The following is a 19,753-nucleotide window of genomic DNA, read 5'->3' as shown; positions in this document are numbered from 1 at the left end:
TGCTTTGGAAATGAAATTGATGTAAATGGAAGGTAAGCTATGAATGAAAGGACCTTAATGTTAGATTTTTAGCCATCAGTTGGCTCTTTTACATTTGATAGATTTTCCCATCACAAGCAATCTGTGTTCTTGCTTGCTCAGATCTATGCTGATGCCAAGTGCTAAACAATGACACTATCTATCTTTCTGCACAATTTGCCAATTTTGGTTACTTTTGAAGCCCAGTGTTTCTGCTTTAGCCTTGTGAATCTCCCTTATAGGGAGAACAAAATGAACAGAAGAGTGATTTCTTCAGCAAAATATTTAGGGTTGATGTCTCTCTGTCATTTATCCCCTTGTTTAATAAACTACAGTGCTTAGTCCACTTCGAGTAAAATAAGTCAAAGTAAAGATGTAGTAAAGAGTTGTTGTTTGTTGTTTACAGTGAATTGCCTTTCAGATAATCAAATGAAGTACTTTATTGCAGCTTCACTTCCAGCTATGACCTTAAATAACAAAGGTTTTATTTGCTGCTTACTAGGCTTAGGGTGATGTTTTCAAAAGCTCTCGATTGTACATTTTCCTTCAACAATCAGCAGGACTTTGCCAGTGACCTCAGATGAGCTGGCGTTAGAGCAGCAGTGCTTTTGAAACCTTCTCCTGCAGAGGAATGAGAAATGGGGTTTTTCTTTAACAGAGAACGTTTCAGGAGTTACCAAAATCTCCCTCTTCCCCCCGCAAATTCTTGTTGTCTATCAAGCATAGCTACATTTTTGTGTTTACAGAGTCCCATGCAGAATATCACAAGAGACAGGCCCATACACCTGATTAATTATCTTGCCTTATAGTTGCCAGAGGTGCTTAATTTCTTCTTTGGAATTGAATATGACTCCTGCAATTAAATGTTACTCCTTGACTGCTGAGACATCTCACTTTTTATCTGGGTGGAAGCAAGGCATTAAGAGCTAAATCAGAAGTGGACTTTGGTACCACAAATAAAGGTGTTACTGCAAATTTTACAGCTGTTATACTCAGATACATGGAAATGAGGTTATTTGCTGTTTCCTTATAAATAATGGAAGCTGAAGAATTAAGTTCATTGCAGACTTTCTAGTGGCACAGCCAGTCTGACTGTATTAGATGGTATTTGATTTTGCCAGATAGCTGTGACTGAGTTAAATGTTTAGAATCCTTTCTTGATTATTCTAAATTCAATGCACACTTTAAAATGTAAAATGTTATGGAAGATTGCTGCTTCAGTTGGACAAGCTACCAATGAGAGCATTGTCACTGAATGCAGTCACTCTCCTCCTGCAGTAGTTTAGCTAAAAGATGAGTTGCAATCCCATGATTTCAGAGGCAGTCAAGTAGGACTCCCAAGTTTAATTGGAGGGAAAAGGTATTGAAGGATTTCCTGGGTTTAATTTGGGGTTTTCCCCTTCCCATTCTTTACATGACTGCATCATTTTCTGGGACTTAATGTAACTTTCTGTAGTAAAGCCTGCTTTCAGTTTTCTGGTGGCCCTCTCAGTGGCTGCTACTGTGTAATAGGTCATTAGGAAATATGTTTGAGGCTTACAGGAGCAGGTACATGTTATACTGGCAAATTCCACAACAGGTGCATTTTCTCTTTAGGTGGTTGCTACTCATCCTCAGCTATGAGGCGTGAAAAGAGGACAAGTGTCTCATAGTCCTTACTCAGCGCCCAAGACAATTCTCTTCAAAAGCACGTTTGTCCTGATTGTCCTCACAATTAATTTCTGCTAGGAAGCACTCAAGGAATTAATTAATTTTAGCCTTCCACTCATCCAAGTATTTTACTGTTTAAAAACTTGATAGTACCCATTAAAAAAGCACACATGCTTACTAGAGTAAGATTTTCTTCTGCAAAACTTGCTTTTCTTTTGCAAAAACCAAGTATTTGGCTTTTAAAACTACTTTTGCAAGAGTTGAGGTGCTAGTCACTTTGGAGAGGAGCTGGTTACCAAATATATATTGTGATGATGCCAAGCTGGGATGTGAGAGTGGAGGCTTCAGCTGGAAGCTCCTGGTGAAATTCCTTCCAGGTTTAAATTGTTCTGTTTAGTTAAGATCCCTCTTGGAGTTTCAGCTGGAAATATCTGGCCTTTGTTTCACTTCAGAAGGGAAGAGAGTGTGTGTGATCTGTATTGTATAAATATTTTATCCATGCAGAGCTTCTCATACAAAATGTTTTCTTTGTAGTACCAGGAGAAGTGTTGACTCTCAGCTGTAATGCAGTGGCCCTTTCAGTTTTGAAGTCACTGTTGTGTGTAGTGATGTTATGCTCCTCATTAGGAAGGAGATCAGAGAAAAGTTGCACTCTTTCAGCTCGTGTTTGAGGGGTATTTTCCTCCGGGGTTGGATTGGGTGCAGTTCTGAAGGGCTGCTTCTGCAGGGGTTAAAGAGATGCTGAGTATTTATGACTGGTTTTCAAAGTTGGCTGGAAATGGTCCACTAACTGGCTGAAGCTTGATTTCAGAGTTGAAGGGCACACATAGAAATCCCCAGCCCCTCTCTCTCTCTGCAGCTCTGTTCTCTGCAAAAGAGTGTTCTCATGCCATTCTTTGTTGTTTGGATAATATGAGGGAAGAAGAAGGGGTAAGGAGGAAGAAAGCTGTTTTTTACTGTGAGAATGCCCAAGACCTTTCATAACTAGGCTTTGGGTGAGATGGTGGCCTCTGTTAGTAGAATATAAGTAATAACAAAAGTATCTGTGCAGAAAATGAGTGCAGTAATTAAATATCTTTCTTTTTATTTCCCCTCCAAAGATCAAAGAGGATTGACTCTTGATTAATGTGCAACAGAATTCATTAACATAGTAAAATGTGGAAAAACAGGCTATTGGTTATTAGTACACAGACATTTGCTTTAGGGAACTATAAATACTTTTTGTTCACTAATTTGCCCTATTGCTTTTGCTATTGTTTCTCTGTATGCAACTCACTCGAGAATACCACACCTAGAAATTTAGATGCAGCCTTTATTCTTCTGTATGCATATCTTTTCTCTTTTCTTTTTTTTTTTAAAGTGGTGCAGAATGCTGCCTCTGTGTTCCTGCTTTGCTTTCCCAGGCAGTGTATGCAGGGCTTTGCTCCGCTTGCCCGCTCTTTTTATACGACACCAAGTGCTGTTTATTTTTCTCCTAGCAACCTACTGGGCTCCTCTTTGTCTCTAGGTCTAAAAAGAAGATTTTTTTTTTCTTTTTTTTTTCTTTTTTTTTCTTCGTAGGTATGAATGTCTAAGGTTGACTTCTTTGTGTTGAAAGATGTGACAAAATTTCTCACCTACTAATGCTTATTTTTGAGGTAGTCCCAAAAAGAACAAATTCTAAGATTTTTTTCCAACACAGCAAGGTCAGGAGTTTTAATAGATTTTACTTCCATCCAGAGTCTTTTTTAATTTGCATTATTTGCTTGAATAATGTAGCCCTCCTAATATTTTCCAAGTCACTTACACTTAACTAATCACTTACACTTATCTTCAGCATAAACCTCATTGATTTTATTTCTCATTGAAAACATCGGTAGTAGCAAATATAATCCTATTGGCTCACAGTCTATTAGAAATAAAATTATATTAAATGTCTTGTGGGGTGTGAAGAGGTTAAATCAAGGAGAGTCATCTGAGAAAGTCATCCTGGTGTGCAAAACATAAATCTGGTTTATATTTAAACTACGTGTCACCCACCAGCTAAAAATAGCAATGATCATTAAAAGCCAATTTGCTGCTAAACATTAATAGACATTTATTACATCATAACAGATCTGAAAGACAATTAAACTTATCTTTTTCCTAGATAACTTTCCTTTAAAAAGGTGTTATTCATCTGGCTTTTGCCATTAATCTTATTTACTAGCGATTTTTGTTCCTCTTGATATTGTGCATGTATGCATAGTGTTGTGTGTAAGGTGGTTTCCCGTTGTTAGTGTCTTTCAAGAGCAGTACATTTTCAATGGGAAGAGTTACTATCCCTCCTTATACTGCCTGTTAACTTGCTCCTCAGTACAAAAAGTGAAGGAAATTTACAATTTCTTAGAGTAGAACAAGTCATATCTGCCACCGTCCATTTGAGAAGAGAAAGCTAAGCAAGAGCAGGATAAAAAATGTGGTGTATGCGATTTTACACATAGGACAGATGTTGCAATACCTCAGTCAAGTGGTACCTTTTCCCTGTGTTATTCCTGTATATAGTACTTTTTGCAAGTAGTGAGTGGAGCTGGAGTAAGTCAGAGGCTGAGGAAACTCAGCGCTGTCGGAAGTATGGCTTCCTACGAGAAGTGCAGTCATGATCCTGGTGTTTTTGGTTCATGTGTTGCTGTCTGTCAGGTCCCATGAAACAAGCCATCAAAGAGAGGGGGCAAGGCTTTGTGCTTCAGCTCAGCATTGCTCACTTCTCTGTGGCTGTTGATGTCTTTAACTGTGCTCTTTAACCTTGGTAGCCAAAGAACTGTGGGGCCAACTGGGCTGTGAAGGGGAGTGCCCCAGGGTGGGCACAAGTCAGCCCTTGCCTCCTTTTCTGAATTGCAGGGCTCACAAAAAGTGGTCCACTGTCATCTTTGTAAGTAAGAAACTTCTCTGATATAATGCTGCTTTTGGAGGAGCAAACAGCTGTTCCTGGCTGATGCATGGAGGGAAGGAGGCCACTAATATGAGCTCTGGGCTGCTTCCTGATGGATTCAGGCAAAAGAGAAGTGGATTTTCCCTGCACACCTCAGTAAAAAATCCCATCCATGTAGTGGAGGTAAATGTCACTAAACTTTCTCTGTGGATATCTGCAGCTGCTCGTCAGTCTGCAGCAATGCAAGTTACAGAGGTCCCTTCCTGCCAGGAAGAGGAAAGGAAGAAAATTCAAGGTGGTATGAAGGAGACAGCAGGAAGGGAGAGATAGGGAGGATAAATGAATATTGAAAAGTATTTTAAAGGCTGCACCCAGAGGCATTTAGGAGTAGTCCCTTCTCTGGTCCCAATATCTGACTACACTTCCCCTCTTGGAACTCTCATGGAATTTTCTGTCACTTCCATTGGCTAATTTTCTCCTTGGGGCTGTCGCTTCCTCACATTAAAGCAAGACCCTGTGCAGGATCTGTGCCATCACAATTACAGTCATAGTAAGGCTCTTGAAGAAATGGGGCCAGGATGTGTGGGAGAGGTGATGCCTCAAAACATAAGCTGAGTTTATGGTAGCAATGGGAAATTAAAATTATGCTGACCCTGGTGATAAGTTTGCATTTTCAGTGCACGCACCACACGTGTTTTATTTGTCACAGAAGAATTGCCGAAGGCTCTATGGAATGCAAATAAGCATTGTGAGAGCATTGTCAGACCCAGACTTTCAACATCCTCTAACATTCACAGGAAAAAAAAAAAACAACCACAAAAAAACGAGATTTGATTAAAAGTCATGCAAATTTCAAACCAAATATGTTGAATTATGTTTATTTACCACCGGTTTACTGAGCCTCTGAGCTGTATCTGGGTCCTATTTTTAAGCTTCTCTCTGCAAGGAGAAATTTACTTGAAAAGAAAGCTGAAATTTTTATTATTGCAAGGAGCTGCCACATATTGAGTTTTGCAATGAAATCATAACTGTTGGCAATACTGTGAAGAGTGCTTGCTTATGCATTATTTTCCCTCTATAAAGATGTGCTATCAACTAAAACATTTGAGGAAGATGGGTGTATTATGTAGGGATAATACATTTCTGAGAAAGATCTTAACACTTCCCCAAAAATTTTTCAGAAGATTGTTGCAATGATTGCTGATGACATAGGCTTGTTCCAGGTGGTCAGAAGTTGATGGTGCTATGCAGCTTGTGTGAAGAGCTGCATAGCTTTTCCCAATACTTACAGGGGGGTTTTTTTTGCCCTGATGGGTTTGGAGTGGAGGGACTGACATGCTTCTTGCCAGCTGTGATCTGCTTTAGCAGGTGGTGCTTAACCAGCGAGAGTACCAAGTTTTTTGTAATCAGTTTTCAGAAAGCCCGTTGATCTGGGGCGGTAATGCAATACAAACATTTGCATATTTTACCACATCCTCACATGATACTCTGCACCTTTTGAAATTTTGCATGTGTTATCATATATTTGCACACACGCAGGGACCTTGTGAATGGTGTACTTTCCTCTTAAATCTGTGATGAATTATATTGCCAAGGATAACCAGCAGGCACTTAAAGAAAGTCTGGAACATTCAGTAGCTGTGATATTCAGATGTACAATTCAGTACATTCCTTCTAAGCTTCTAGACCATATTTTCAAGACTCTTAACTTTTCTCTCTCTGTTACTTCCCCCATCCTTCCATGTGCAGTCACAAGATGTCTGAATGGCTTTGCTGTTAGTACAATTTTAATTTTCTGCTGAAATTGCTTTGATTCTGGATTGAATGGGAAAACCAAAAAGCAGCTGATAGCTCAAGTTCCCCTTTTGACCTCTGGAATAGCACAAAAGCCTCTATTTCACCTACACAGGAAAAAAAACCCCAAGACCTACTATATTCAGCTGGTCTGTATTTGGGTGTGCTTTCATCAAAGGCTTGATTAATCTGAAATGAATTAACTCAGTTAACACTTGAGAGTTATTTTGCAGCAAATCCCGCAGAACATCTAAAGAGCTCTTTGTCACTTTGAATTATAGCCTAAACAGGTGGTTGATGAGCCTGGTTTGAGCTGAGAGTGGCTCCTTGCTGCCTTGGCCTCTCTCCTCAGGGAAGTCCAAGTAGCACTGCAGTGATACCCGAGAATCCAGGATAAACACTGACTTATTAGACCTTGTTGTCATTGTTGTGTGTTTTTAAAGCTTTTAAAATTACATTCTAGAGTGCTACATCAGGTATAAGGGTGGAAATAACAAGCAGAATGGTCTTGGGTTCTCAAACAAGATGGATGAAATGAATATTAATGTACAGGAATGGCAATTCAGTGCAATAGAGGTGCAAGTGCTCATTTTAAGTCTTTCTTGGAAGAAGTGACTTAGAAATACCGTGTCATTTTGCACATACTGGGTGAGAGGGTTGAGTAATTTCCTTCAGGGTCCACAGCCTCAGCAGAGGTGTGAGAGCAGCAGCAGGGTCTGCAGTATGGAAAGAGGACATGTAGGTGTGAGCAGATTGAACCCACCACCATCTGGTGTGTCCTGTCACCCTAAGAAGGCTCCCTGGCTCTCTCACAGTGCTTCCTCACATCTGGCAAGCTTGAAAGATCAAGAGCTAAAAGCTGTGGACAACTCTCATTATTTTGAGAAACAAAAGTGGTTTTTTCTGAACTCAGTGAGAGCTCTGACTTCATAAGCATTTGTGGTATAGGATGAACATTCTCCTGGGCTGAATGCAGACAGAGATAAAAGTTTACAGGCAATTCAGTTGATCTCAGAAACGTGTTCCTGACTTCTTAAAAATGCACATAAAAAAATCTGTCTATCAGTGACCATGTAGCAGTAGCTTCAGTGAGTGGCTATGAGTGAAAGTGTGCGTGGAAATGCCAGGAATGCAGCTTGCTCCTGCCCTGCTCCCCCTGTGTTACACCGTTGGTAATGTCTGTGTAACCTTTTACATAGCAGGCTGTGTTGCTGCCTCCACAAAGTGACCAGGGAGCCATATCCTGAGTACCTGAAATGAAAAAATGAATTGAAAATGAATTTCAACAGGATAAAGATGGAAAGAGACTGGAGGACCAGAACCTTTTCTTTTTAGCAATGTTGGAAAAAATAAACAAAACAAAAAAAGTGTTTTGCAAACAACTTACAGCCAAATGTATTGAAGACTTTTTTTTTGTTTAGCCATTCATAATGGGAGTCAAAATACAGCTCATTCTCTTACTTATGGAAATTTTCTAACATTAAATTGCAGTTAATTTAATTTTGCAGATATTGCATGTTTTATTTTTTTCTTGCTGGGTTATTTCTCTTCCCTCTCTTAACAAAATTCTGAATATGTTGCCTGAAATAATCTCAAGTAGCAGATGCTGAGAATGGGGAATTACACCCATGGTTCTAGCTTGGACCATCAGCTTCAAGGAGTTTAATTACTTCCAAAATTTCCCCTCGTAAATAGTGAATTTAAATTATATTTGTTTGAAATATCACAGTTATTTCCTACTTATTAGGTGACTTTTGACTTAGAGGAGGAGAATAAGTGCTGGAATCTTTATTCTATAAAGAAATATAAATCAATCTTTGTATCCTTGATTTGTTTAAGTTAGTTTTGCTCTGCACATTTTCAGGGGTGGCTAGGAAATTGCTGCAAGTAAAACTGGATAAGAAAACCCCAGCATTCTTATCTGGCTTTTGCTTATGGGCCCCTTTGTAAGAGACTGTCTCCCCTCCCCTGGCTGCTTAGAAAATGCTGGATACCTGGAGCAGCTTTTGCCCTGTGAGAAGGGTAGGGAACAGCTTTGTGCAGGTACAAATGCTGTGTTTGGAAGAAGGCAGTAATTAAATGGAGTTCTGACGGGTTTGGCTTGCGCTGCTCTGAATTCTGCTTTGAATTCAGCCTATCTGTTCACTCACCACATGAGCTGGTTTCCTTTTCTTTTCACCCTCCCTGTAGACTGCCGACAGATGAGCTCAGAAAATGCTCCATGTGCTGCTTGACATCAACTGCTGAAGAACAGACTTGGGTAGATGTTGAGATTGTCAGTGTATCTATAATGCTCTTTTATGAGCAACGCCTTGATGAATACTTCACTGCTCATCTCATCTCTACGAGGCCTTGGTTTCCTTTATTTAGCTTTCTCCTATTCTGTCAGTAGCACTTTGAGCTGGATTTTTGGGAACTGCCAGCATGCGGTTCTGGTGTGGGTGATGCAGCAGATCAGACTGTCAAGGTGTCAGGGGCAGCCCTTTGTGCATAAAGGTCAGTGAGCAGAAGAACTTTCTCTTAAATCAATGCAGGCTGCATCATCTTTGGGGTTTAAGTCCAAACCCCTTAAGTCAAGCTCTTAAATTTTTCACTCTGATAGTGTATCCCTTTCTTGCATCAATAAATGTAACACTCTGCATTACAGTTCACAGATAGTGAAGCGTTTTCTCTTGTTTCTCTCCTTGGCTGCACTTTACCTGGAGGTAATCCAACGATGAAGTGGATTTTGTTTTGCAGGCCTCTTTCTGCTGCTTGTGGGAGTTGAGTGACCATTAAGAATAAGGCTTGTTCCACTCATTTCCTATGTAGCTGTTTCCCTGCAGATACCCCGTTCTCAACCATGCTGTGATTATTTGATTACATGGAATACAAACCCACCCAGAATTATGCAGCATTCCAATGTACTTGGTTAATCCACTGGTGCCCTGTGTTGTTAAACGCAGCTGGCATGTCTCCAGGCACATTGTGTATTTGGTAATATTTGTGTGTGAGCTTGAGTTAAAGGCTTTGCAGAAGTTTAAGGGCAAGGTTGTGCCAGCCAGGGTGTGCAGACACCACCTGACAGGTCACATCTCTGGCAGGAAGGATGGCAGGGCAGAGAGTATTTGGTGAGATTTACAACTGGAGTAAATGGTGCATAATGATGAGCTAGTCCTGTTGCCTCTCTTGCACAGGAGCTTTGTGACTCAATAATGTACTTTCCAGGAGGATAAAGTGTGTATTTGTGGCTCTGGTGGTTCCAAGACATTAGTTCTCAAAAATTCGGGTTTGGACTTTGCAGAGGGTGTGTGAATGCTTTGCTCATTCCGCCTCAGCCCATGAGATGATAGGGAAAAAAATCCTCAAATTCTATCATGCAGGAATGCATAGACAGATAAAAAAAATTTAAAGGGCTGTAAGTATTTGCTGACAATTATCCCTTCTCTGGGATAGAAAGCCTAATTAATTTGTGGCTTCTTCAGTTATACTCAAAACCCTTTTACTGCACCATAATGTTAACTCTTTCTAACAGGTTTAGATTATTCAGAACTGATTCAGTTTAAACAAATAAAAATCGAAAACAAACCTTGGCTCCTTCACTGCCTGGCTGAGCTTTTGCTTCAGGGAAGTGTACCTGTGCTTGGATAGCTTTCACCCATCTCTGTGTGCCTTTTCAAATTTTGTAGCACGAAAAGCTTCTCACTTTTAAAACTTTACAGAGGATGCTATAGAAAAAGCATGCATAAATAATGGCAGTGCTGTAGTTTGATGTGTACTGGTAGCCTACTAAAATATAAATGGAAAACTTGATCACTGTTTAGAATGTACAATTTAAAATATTCATGAGGCTCTTCCCTATTTGAAAAGCATACTTTTAATATTATCAGTGACCATTTTCATTAGTCCCAGCTCGAGCAAAGTTTTAATTTCAAAGATGTCCATAAAGAAGCCACTTGACTTCAAATTGACCTTGGATTTTTAGTAACCCCACATACAGAGATGAGAAAAAAAACTATGGAAACTAAATGCTACATTGGAGTGAACAAATTGCAGGGACAGACTAGGGAGGAGAGTCAAGTGAGAAAATAAAATCTTGGCAGTGCAAGATATATTTATTAGAAAAAAAATGCAGCTTCTTTGTAGACTTTGGTTCTGAACAATATGGGGTTTTATTTAGTTGATCAGTAAAGATAGGAAGCAAAACAAAGGCCACTTTGTCATGCCAGACTTTCAGAAATATACCCGCATCACAATGGCATGCAGCAGTTTTTTCATACAGCTTTTTGGCTCAGACTTGGTTTTGGGTAAGAACAAAAGTTGGCAAAAACAGCTTCTGTGCTCAGAGAAGAATAACTTCTGTTGATCAGAGATTTTTGGAGAGATTTTTAATTAGACCAGTACTGTGAAGACTGCAGAGTCTAAGGAGCTCTAAACAGATATGTAAAGTACTTTTCAATTCCTCATATTTCCTCATCATTTCAGAGTCAGTGGGGAGCTAAGTTTCAAACTGCTGCCGCAGTTTAACTCTGTGTAGTTGTTTTTTTCCTGCCAAGTTTGAGTCACCGTGGCCATCTAGCCCCTTCTGGAGAGATTAAATTGATGGAAAGCTGGAATACGTTCTCCAGTTAAATGAGCGAATGTTTCTATTCAAGCGCGGATTCAGATTTCCCCGCGCTTTCCTGTGAGTGCGTGGGATGGACAGGACCATTATTTTTAATTCCTCAATAAATTGAGGAATTGAGTTGTACAATAAATAACTGCAGAGCTCGACTAGCAGTGAGTAGAAAGTAGCTGGTTGCAGGATAAGGGTGACTTTGGGCGCTGCTTGGGTTCAAAGCCTGGTCCAGATGCAGTGATTAAAAGCCATACAGGTCGCCCCAACAGAGAGAGGCTTTCTGGCATATCATCAGTGGAAATGCTCCCAAGCTGTGTTACTAATCCCACTGCCTGGCCTGCTATCTTGCCGTTAGCATCCACGTCGGAGGCACGACAGAAATGCAAAAGGGAGGGAAAAGTCTCAGCCTTTTTGTTCAAAACTGCTGTCTGGGGCCCTCTTTTGAGAGAGGAGGCAGAGCACTGGTTATCCACCAACTGGTTCTCTGTGCAGGCATAAGTTCTAATTCCTGTTTTATGTAGGAATGTGCATGCATCTGAAGGGCCTGGGAGTGGGGAAGACACATTTGCCTTTACAGCTGCTGGCAGCAAAGAAATGCAGCAAGACTTGATTGAAAACATCTATCTTACTGTTTTACTAACTGCAGTTTTTTCTTTTCCTTTCTCATTTGTAGGTCTCAGACTCTGGATACTGGCTGTGGGATTTTTTTTTTTTTTTTTTTTTTGTTTGGTTTTTTTCCCCCTTTTTGGATGTGAATTGAAGGCCAACAACAGTTGAAGTGTTTGGAAGCAAGTGCAGGAGGACACTCATCTTTTTATTTGAACCCTTGTTTGCTGGGATACTTTCAAGCTCTCCTTCACAGTCATGTGGTCATCACAGCTGCTGTTCTTCACAATGCTCTTAACACCGTTTGCCCATGGTGAGTGAGAGATGCTGTAAATGTGCCTGGGGGAAGGGAAGAGAAGAGAAAATAGCAAGGATTTTGTCTGTCTTTTCCTAATGGTGTGGGGTTTTTTTACAGGATGTTGATTTCTCTCCCTGCTTGCACCTCATGTCTTTGAGATTCCCAGGTTACATTATGACTTAACTATTGAAACAAAGAACTCTGGTGACACATAAAGGCTTCTTTTTCTGAGTTTAGCTGCCAAGTTAGACAGACTTTTACTTCCCTTTTCTTGGGGAAAAAATGGATTTATTATCAAACAAATCAGAGTAGGGTAATGAGAAATAAAGGCAAATTGTAAAAAACACCATCCCTCCCACCTCCCTTCTTTCTGAAGTGAACTTACTCCCAGTTGTCCCTACCTCCTGCCCTGCAGCAATGCAGGGGCACAGGGAATGGGAGCTGTGTTCAATTCATCACATTTTGTTTCTACTGCTCCTTCCTCCTCAGAGGGAGGAGCTCTCACATTCTTCCCCTGCTCCAGCCTGCATTCCTCCCATGGGATCACTCATCCTGCCAGCAAACCTGTTCCAACCTGGTCTTCCCTCTCCACAGAGCCACAGCAGGGGCACAGCTGCTTCACCTCCAAGGGCTGCAGGGAAATCCCAGCTCTGGCACGTGGAGTGAGCACCTCCTGCTCCTCTTCCTTCACTGACCCTGATTCCAGAGCTGTTTCTCTCACAAAGCAGCAGCTTTGTCCCCTTTTTTGGGTATGTTATCCCAGAGGCTCTGCCACAGTCCCTGATGGACTCAGCCTTGGCCAGTGATGGGTCTGTGCTGGAGCCAGCTGGCATTGGCCCTGTCACACACAGGGAAAGCTTCAAGAAGCTTCTCACAGAAGCCACCCCTGTAACCAGCCCCTCCCTCCCCAAAACCTGGCCATGCAAATCTAACAAAGAGCTGTAGCAGAAAAATTTGATCTCTTTCATTAGCCAGGAAACTCTTAAGTAAAATGTGACACCTGCAATTCTTTGAAATAAGATTTTTTGAGGCCTGTTGGGTTCTTTTGATATGAGAAACCCAAGTGTATGCTCTAGGAGTAAGCTGCCAGGTTTCACAAGTGCTGAAGGGTTGAGGAGCTCCTATTAGCAGTGATGGTTACTAAATGCTCAGGGCAGAACTTTGGAAAATCTGTCTGCCTGATTTTTATGATTCTTAAATGAAAGGTGAACTCTGCCTAGGATCTCATTTTAATTAAAGGCCAATGGAAGCATGTCTGTAAATGACATGACTCCCTGTATGTAAGCTGTGGGCCCTTGTTTTTAAAATATTCATCAGTCTTTTTGAGCTTACCAACTGGTCCTTTGTGTATGTGCTAAAACACTGGAAGAAAATTTTACAGGAAAGAAGGTGATGAAAAAAAACGAAAAAAATATGATTGGATGGACATGTCTGTAGAGTGCAACCTTACATAACCTTTGAGGACAAAGGCTATCTGTACTATTGTTCTTTATGCAAGACTGCTCCTCATGGATTTGAAAATTAGAATGAGTGTTTAAACTGAGTTGACCAATTAGGGTGCAATGAAAGAGCTGTTCAAAAAGGTGCTCTCCAGTCCTCTCCTGGAAAGTTAAATGCTAAATGTTTTGTAAATCTTTATAATTAAGTAGTATTAACAGTGAAAGCAATTATTAGTTTAAATATGCCTCTGGCAGTTTTGCTTAAGATTCTCAGTGCCACTCTAGCTGGAATGTCCTGCCTGATAGTCCCAGTAAATGAAAATGTCACAAGTATCCTAGGAGTCATATTATAGTACAGATGAGCAAATGCCAGAGGTGCAGGAACTGTGTCTGGAAATATTTCTACCCTTTATGCTCCTCTCCAGACTAAATGTACAGGGTGTTTGCTGTGGTGGTAAATTTGACCATCACCCATCCACCCAACACCCACATTATTGATCAGCTGGTGGAAGTGTGATGGCTGTCTTTGAACAAGGCAGGGAGAACACCCTTGGTCTGAGCCAAACAACTTCATTTGCCTTTCCCTGTTCTGATCTCTGAGTGGCCAGGATGCAGCTTCCATCTCAGCACTGTTGCATGCTGTTCAAACACATGCCACAACCTCAGCTTCCTTATAAAAATAGCCTAGTTAAGCCCTGTTTGTTTGTTTGTTTTTTATTTTCTCTTTTAGTAATCCCTTTTCACTGCATGCAGAAAGCATTCAGAATTTATGCTTAACAGGAATCAAGCATTTGAGCTCCTCTTTCATGATCTGCAATGGCTCCTGTACTGTAGTGATTGCTGGAGATGGTATGAGCTACTTTTTCAGACTGACCTTGCTACATCTCATTCCCTTTTTGAGTTCCTTGACACAGCCTCTTCATCCAGAGTGGTAGCTGCATTACTGACAGATTTCTTAGACCAGTGATCTCATAAATTGGAGAGGTGGTGGTGGTGTTTTGATGTTTTGGGGTTTTTTTTTGAGGGGGCTTGGTTTGTTGTTTTGGTTTTTTTTTTATGCTTTAGCTGTATAATTTCTTGTAACAGATTGTGTGTCTTGGGCTGTGATGACAGGTATGGAGTCAAAGGGTGTACACTTCAGTGATCTGCAAGATGAAAAGTAATCTTCCAGAATAGTGCCCTGGTACAATGTCATCTTGTTGATAAGCTGTAGAAATCATAACAGGGGAAAAGGTTGTGAGTCCTTGCATTTCCTCAGTGATGATGTTAATCTGCTGTATCCAAAATACACAGGCACGACACTGTCTGGTTTTGCTCAGACTGCTTTGAATCATAGCTCACCAAAAAACTGAACCATGTGAAATACTTAAGATAATAATAGATTTGTGTAGTGGCTGCTTTCTTTACTGTTACCCTTGGCTTGAATGGGAAATAGCTTCCAACTAGTGCCACAACCTGGAGCAGTGTAGAAGCCCCCCCCAAAAGCTATCCCCACTCCTAAGCTACAGCAAAGCCTGTAAATCCATTTGTTGCCTAAAACTAAACCTGTTATACAAAATCAGAGAATTACACAAGATAGACTGAAATAATACCAAGGAATAAAATAAAGCCATCAGCAATAACAATAAAAGCAAAGCCTTTTTCATCCTTTGCAAGGGCTCTGCTGAGGGGACAGGACTTTTGCATCCCTGCCTTCTTTTTGCCCCCCTTTGGAAGCTTTTCCCAAAGCATCTGAAGGTCTGGACCCTGGGAAAGTGCTGCTTGGTTTGTGTTTCCCCCCACGTACACCTGAGCAAACGGATCCTCTTTCCCTGTGGCAGGTGGATTTCCAAGAGGCGTTTTCTGGAATGAGCAGCTGTTCTCTTCCTCAGCCTTCCTCCCCTTGACCCCAAACAGAGCAGATTTCTCTTCACCCACAAATGAATGTGTCAAAAGTTCACTTGAAATGAGATGGGCATGACAGGCAGCAGCTCAGTTTGCAAGCCTGGAGAGATGTGCACCTGCTCTGTCACATTGCTGTCGTGCTCCTGTGTGGCTCAGAGCTGAGATTTAAGACTTCCAGACTGCTGGACAAAAATAATAATAGAAATAAAGGGATTCAGAGCTGCATGCTGTTAGGAGCAGGACAGGAAGGATAGCACAGTGATCGCTGTGGGGTGAAATTTTGCACGTCTCCATACAAGTGACTTATTTTAGGCTCTGGAAGAGAGCTGAAGGCCTGTTGTATGGAAAGATTTTTATCATCCTATCAGATTGGTTTATTATTATTTATTTGCAAATTACTTTTTAAGAGTTGTACTGCATGCCTAATTATATGATGGGCAACAAAGACTGAGCTAATTGTTGTTACTCTGCTTCTTTTAATAATTCAAAAAAGGACAACCACTTCTTTTTCCAATTAAGTAATAATCCAAATTGCCCAATTTCTGTTGGAGATTGTTATAAATGTAATAAAATCAACAGGTGTGACTATCTGCCTGTTTCTTCTGCTGCTAAGCTCTTGCCTTGTGCTTGTGACATGAGAGTGAGATGTCAGCGTCCTGGATCCTGCTTGGGCAAAGTTCTGGGGTTTGCTTCCTCCTGGTCTTGCAGCTGCTTGGGATTATTTTATATATATTTTAACCCTGTATTTATTAATGGGCTACACACTGTTCTCTCCTGATGATCCATGGGGTGGGTTAGTCATTGCTGTGATTGCTTCAATTCCTTAATATTTTCCTTGATATACAATGTGATTTTTGGGTTAGAAACACACACTTGGCCAAAACTAAGCAAAACTGGAGTCAGAACAAGTTAAACAATCATGTAACCAAAACCTGGATGAAATTACAGGACAAACAATAGGCATCTGTGACATGATTTAAGCCCAGCTAGCAACTAAGCACCACAGAGATGCTTTCCTACTTCCCTCCAGCCTTGTATATGAATGTGATTCTGTGTTTTCATACTGAATCCAAAACACAGTGCGGTACCAACTACTAAGAAAAAATGAGCTCTATCCCAGCCAAAACCAGGACAATCTGACATTGCAGCTAGGACAGACTAGACAGAAGTTATCTGATCCCAGGGGAAGTTGCAAGTGCAGCAAAGTTTCCCAAATAACTTCGGAGATTAGAGCTAAGTTTAAACTAAAATAGGTTGTAGTTCAGACAAAGCCTGTCAAGTCCTGGAGCCTGGTATTGTTACAAAGCTTAAGGCCTAATACTGATACTTGACAGCACCAAACTGGCAGGACTGCAGATGCTGCTGGCCCAGTTCTAAACTTAAAAAAACCTGGTTTCCTCCAAGAATTCATTTATGCAGTCTTGTGGCGTAGCTGTGAAGTGACCTTCCTGCATTTAGGGACAGATGCCATTTTGTCTCTCCATATGAGAATTAGTTTGAGATGGGGCTGAGCTAATTTATCATTTGCTGAGTAGGAAATGAAATTTCAAGTCCTTTCAAGTCACTGCAGCTGCAAGGAAGAGAGAGAGCCTCGTCTGCTGTCCTGTTGCTGCCCTCTGAGCTCCTGCTCCATCTCTGCAATGCTTCTGGGAGACAGCCATGGCGAGGGCTGCATCCTTGTGAAGGGATGGCACTCCAAGGTCAGGCTGATCTCTCCAGGCATTAGCAGGTCCAGATGCCGAGCCAGTTTCTGTGGGAACAGTGGAAATATTTATTACTGAACAGCACTGGTAGTTGCCTGGTGACAATGATTCTGTTAAAGCGAGCTGCATTATCTATCTTGGGGGAATATATGATGCTAGCAGGCTGGTCTTTGGTGACAGAGTGCTGTTTAATGTGAGCTGAACATTCGCCTCACTACTATTTTAATATGGTGAAAATATTGTCACTGCTTAAAATACATACTGCGTTTCTTTTATACTTGTACAAGTGTTATGTTAGCTAGTGAATGGTGGATAATTGCCTTTTACTACAGTACTCTTTATACAGTCACAATGAAATACAAGATACATGTTTTATTAGTTGTGAAATAGCCAAGTTGACTTCCAGGCTTCTGCCTAACTTCAGTGTTTTAAAGATTAATCATCCTTGAAATATTTATAATGTTTGCTATTCTTGGCAATTTGTATTACCTGCAGCCGTGCCACCTTTTCCATAGTGGAACAAGTGATCGAGGAAGGCTTTTCCTGATAAAAGGGGGTGGCTGTTCTCTGTATAGACTACAGCGCTTTCATTAGCAGCATTACACTAAAATTGAGAGTATTAAGTTCCCCATCTGATGACAGATCAATCTATAAACTGATAGAGGGTGAAATTCAACCTTTTTAAGACTATCCATTATTTAATTCTTGTTTAAGCCATAATGCAATGCAAAGGTCTGTGTGCAGACCGAATTCTTTCATGTCTAAATTTCACAGTAAATAAGGAGGCAAATTTTAAGCATAATGTGGGGTTTTTTTGTCAGTTTTTGGCAAGTGTCTGCTCAAAGAATCTTCCTCCTATAGGGAGGAAAGAAGACCTTTTCCTCCCAGTTTTCCATATCAGGACTAGGGCTATTTAATGTTTTCATCAGTGGCACGGACAAAGGGATCAACCCGCTGCATCCTCAGCAAGTTTTTTGTTGACACCAGGCTGTGTGATGCATTGCCATGCCTGAAGGATGGAATGCCATCCAGAGGGATCTGAACAAACCCCAGAGAAGGGGCCACAGGAAGGTTGTGATGTTCCACAAAGCCAAAGAGTTCCACTGTGAGGGTGGTGAGGCTCTGGAACAGGTTGCCCAGAGAAACTGTGGATGCCCCATCCTGGAAGTGTTCAAATCCAGGCTGGGTGGGACTCTGAGCAACCTGGTCTAGTGGGAGGTGTTCCTGCCCATGGCAAGGGGGTTGGAACTGGATGATATTTAGTGCCTTCCCATCCTAAACATTTGATGGTTTTTATCATGTGTGGTGTATGGCAGCAGCGTGTGTGGGTTTCTCCCTGAACTGCAGCAACAGAAATTGTGCTCACAGCAGCAGGAGGGGGTAAGCTGTGTTACCTTTCAGGCCTGAAATATCTGATGCTTCTGCCATTTGTAACAATTTCCTGACAAGACTGATTTCTGTTCTCTAGTGACCAACTCTGAGCTCTGATTTTTTCAAGTGTTAGCCAAGCCATAAGATGTGACAGCATGTGAATTACAGTGCAGTAATTCCCACCCAGCACATTCAGACACAAAGATGAAGGCCAAATGGCCTCTGTGCAGTCAAGTGTGAATTATTGCACCATAATTTAATTCCTATTATATTTTACTGTGATTGTAAAAATGTTTTTATTAGTGAACTTCTTTAAGAAAAGTCAGTTTTTAAAAAACAGAACTGAGAAGTGCAACACTGAGCTTCTCACAAAGAGGTGTAAATAGCAATAAGGAGTTTTGTTAAATCCTGAAAAATTACATTTGTGTAGTTAATAACCCTAGGTAATGAATACGTGTCATGGTGCAGACATCTGCTGTCTAAAAAAGCTGACCTTACTCTAAGTATTCATTTTGTATCAGCTGCCAGTCAGTTGCTATGTAGAATGATTAGGTTTCTTTGTTTCTGACCTAGACTTGATTTGATCTGGAAACCTTAGCTTGCAGCCAGTCTCTTGAGGCTTCCAATCTTCTCCCAGTTCAGGCTGTGCACATGTGATGTCTGGTGCATTTTGGTTTTGGTCATTTTGAGCAAGTGCTGAGCAAAAACACAAGGTGGTTTGGTGGCGGCAGTTTGGAGGAGCATCAGAAAGGGATCAGGCTGATGTGTTGGGGAAAAAAATAAACCAAACTGAAAACAGCTTGGGTGGTACTGGAGAGGAGAAACAAAAGGACCATGAATGCCTTAAAAGTCTTTCTTGATTTCCCTTTTCCGTTGTCTTTCTACAAACCTTTAGCATTCTTTTTTTTAAAAATTGAAAAGTCAAAGCTCATGCAGTTAAGGGGCCTTAAAGGTTACCAGGCTAAAACCTTCTTCCCAATGAATTGTTTTGAAAGAATTAAGAGAAGCCATGTGCTTGAAATGACAGGATCTCTGGGATATTGTCTGGCTTGCTCTTGGAATTCAGGAAGATGTTGAAATTATCCAACCATCCTGATCCAGGTCTGTCACTTTTGTAGCAGTTCCTGGCTAGCAAGTACTGTTAGATAGCCCTATTCCTCACTAGTCCTTGTCATAGCTAAGCACAGAATAAATATGGGATTGCTATTAAAAGTGGGTACTTTCAAGGCAGTTACTCTCTAAATAAATTTTAGTTACGTTCTCAGCAACTTACAACTCCTAAGGAAATTGATGGGGTAAAAGCTGTTTCACTTCTGCTGGATATGGGTATTAAGATTAGCATCCCAATGAAAAACCACAGTGGTTTTCCATGTAAGTGATGCAATTACTGTGGTTTGGCATTAGATGCAAATGCTTGAAAAAAAGCAAACCAAACCAAAAGAACGCCAAAACCAAACCACCAAAAAGACAACCAAGCAAAAAAGCTTGCCTGAGTTTTCCAAT

General features: G+C 40.9%; 1 protein-coding gene across 13 annotated transcripts in view; it reads left to right on the top strand.

Annotated features, from left to right (window-relative positions):
• Positions 1-19,753, top strand: part of ADGRL3 (adhesion G protein-coupled receptor L3) — a 491,811-nt gene that overhangs the window by 163,927 nt on the left and 308,131 nt on the right. For all 13 annotated transcript variants that reach the window (XR_010027766.1, XM_063156653.1, XM_063156644.1 and 10 more), the window contains one exon: positions 11,623-11,868. Coding sequence is in view for 12 of the 13 variants with exons in the window: in XM_063156653.1 (XP_063012723.1) it covers positions 11,814-11,868 (55 nt within the window). In the remaining variant the exon portion in view is untranslated. The remainder of the gene's footprint in view (positions 1-11,622; positions 11,869-19,753) is intronic.

Source organism: Melospiza melodia, chromosome 5 (genome assembly GCF_035770615.1).
Source record: "Melospiza melodia melodia isolate bMelMel2 chromosome 5, bMelMel2.pri, whole genome shotgun sequence".
Taxonomy (NCBI): domain Eukaryota; kingdom Metazoa; phylum Chordata; class Aves; order Passeriformes; family Passerellidae; genus Melospiza; species Melospiza melodia.
The sequence above is the reverse complement of the archived record's forward strand: the minus strand, read 5'-3'. Positions and strand labels throughout refer to the sequence as shown.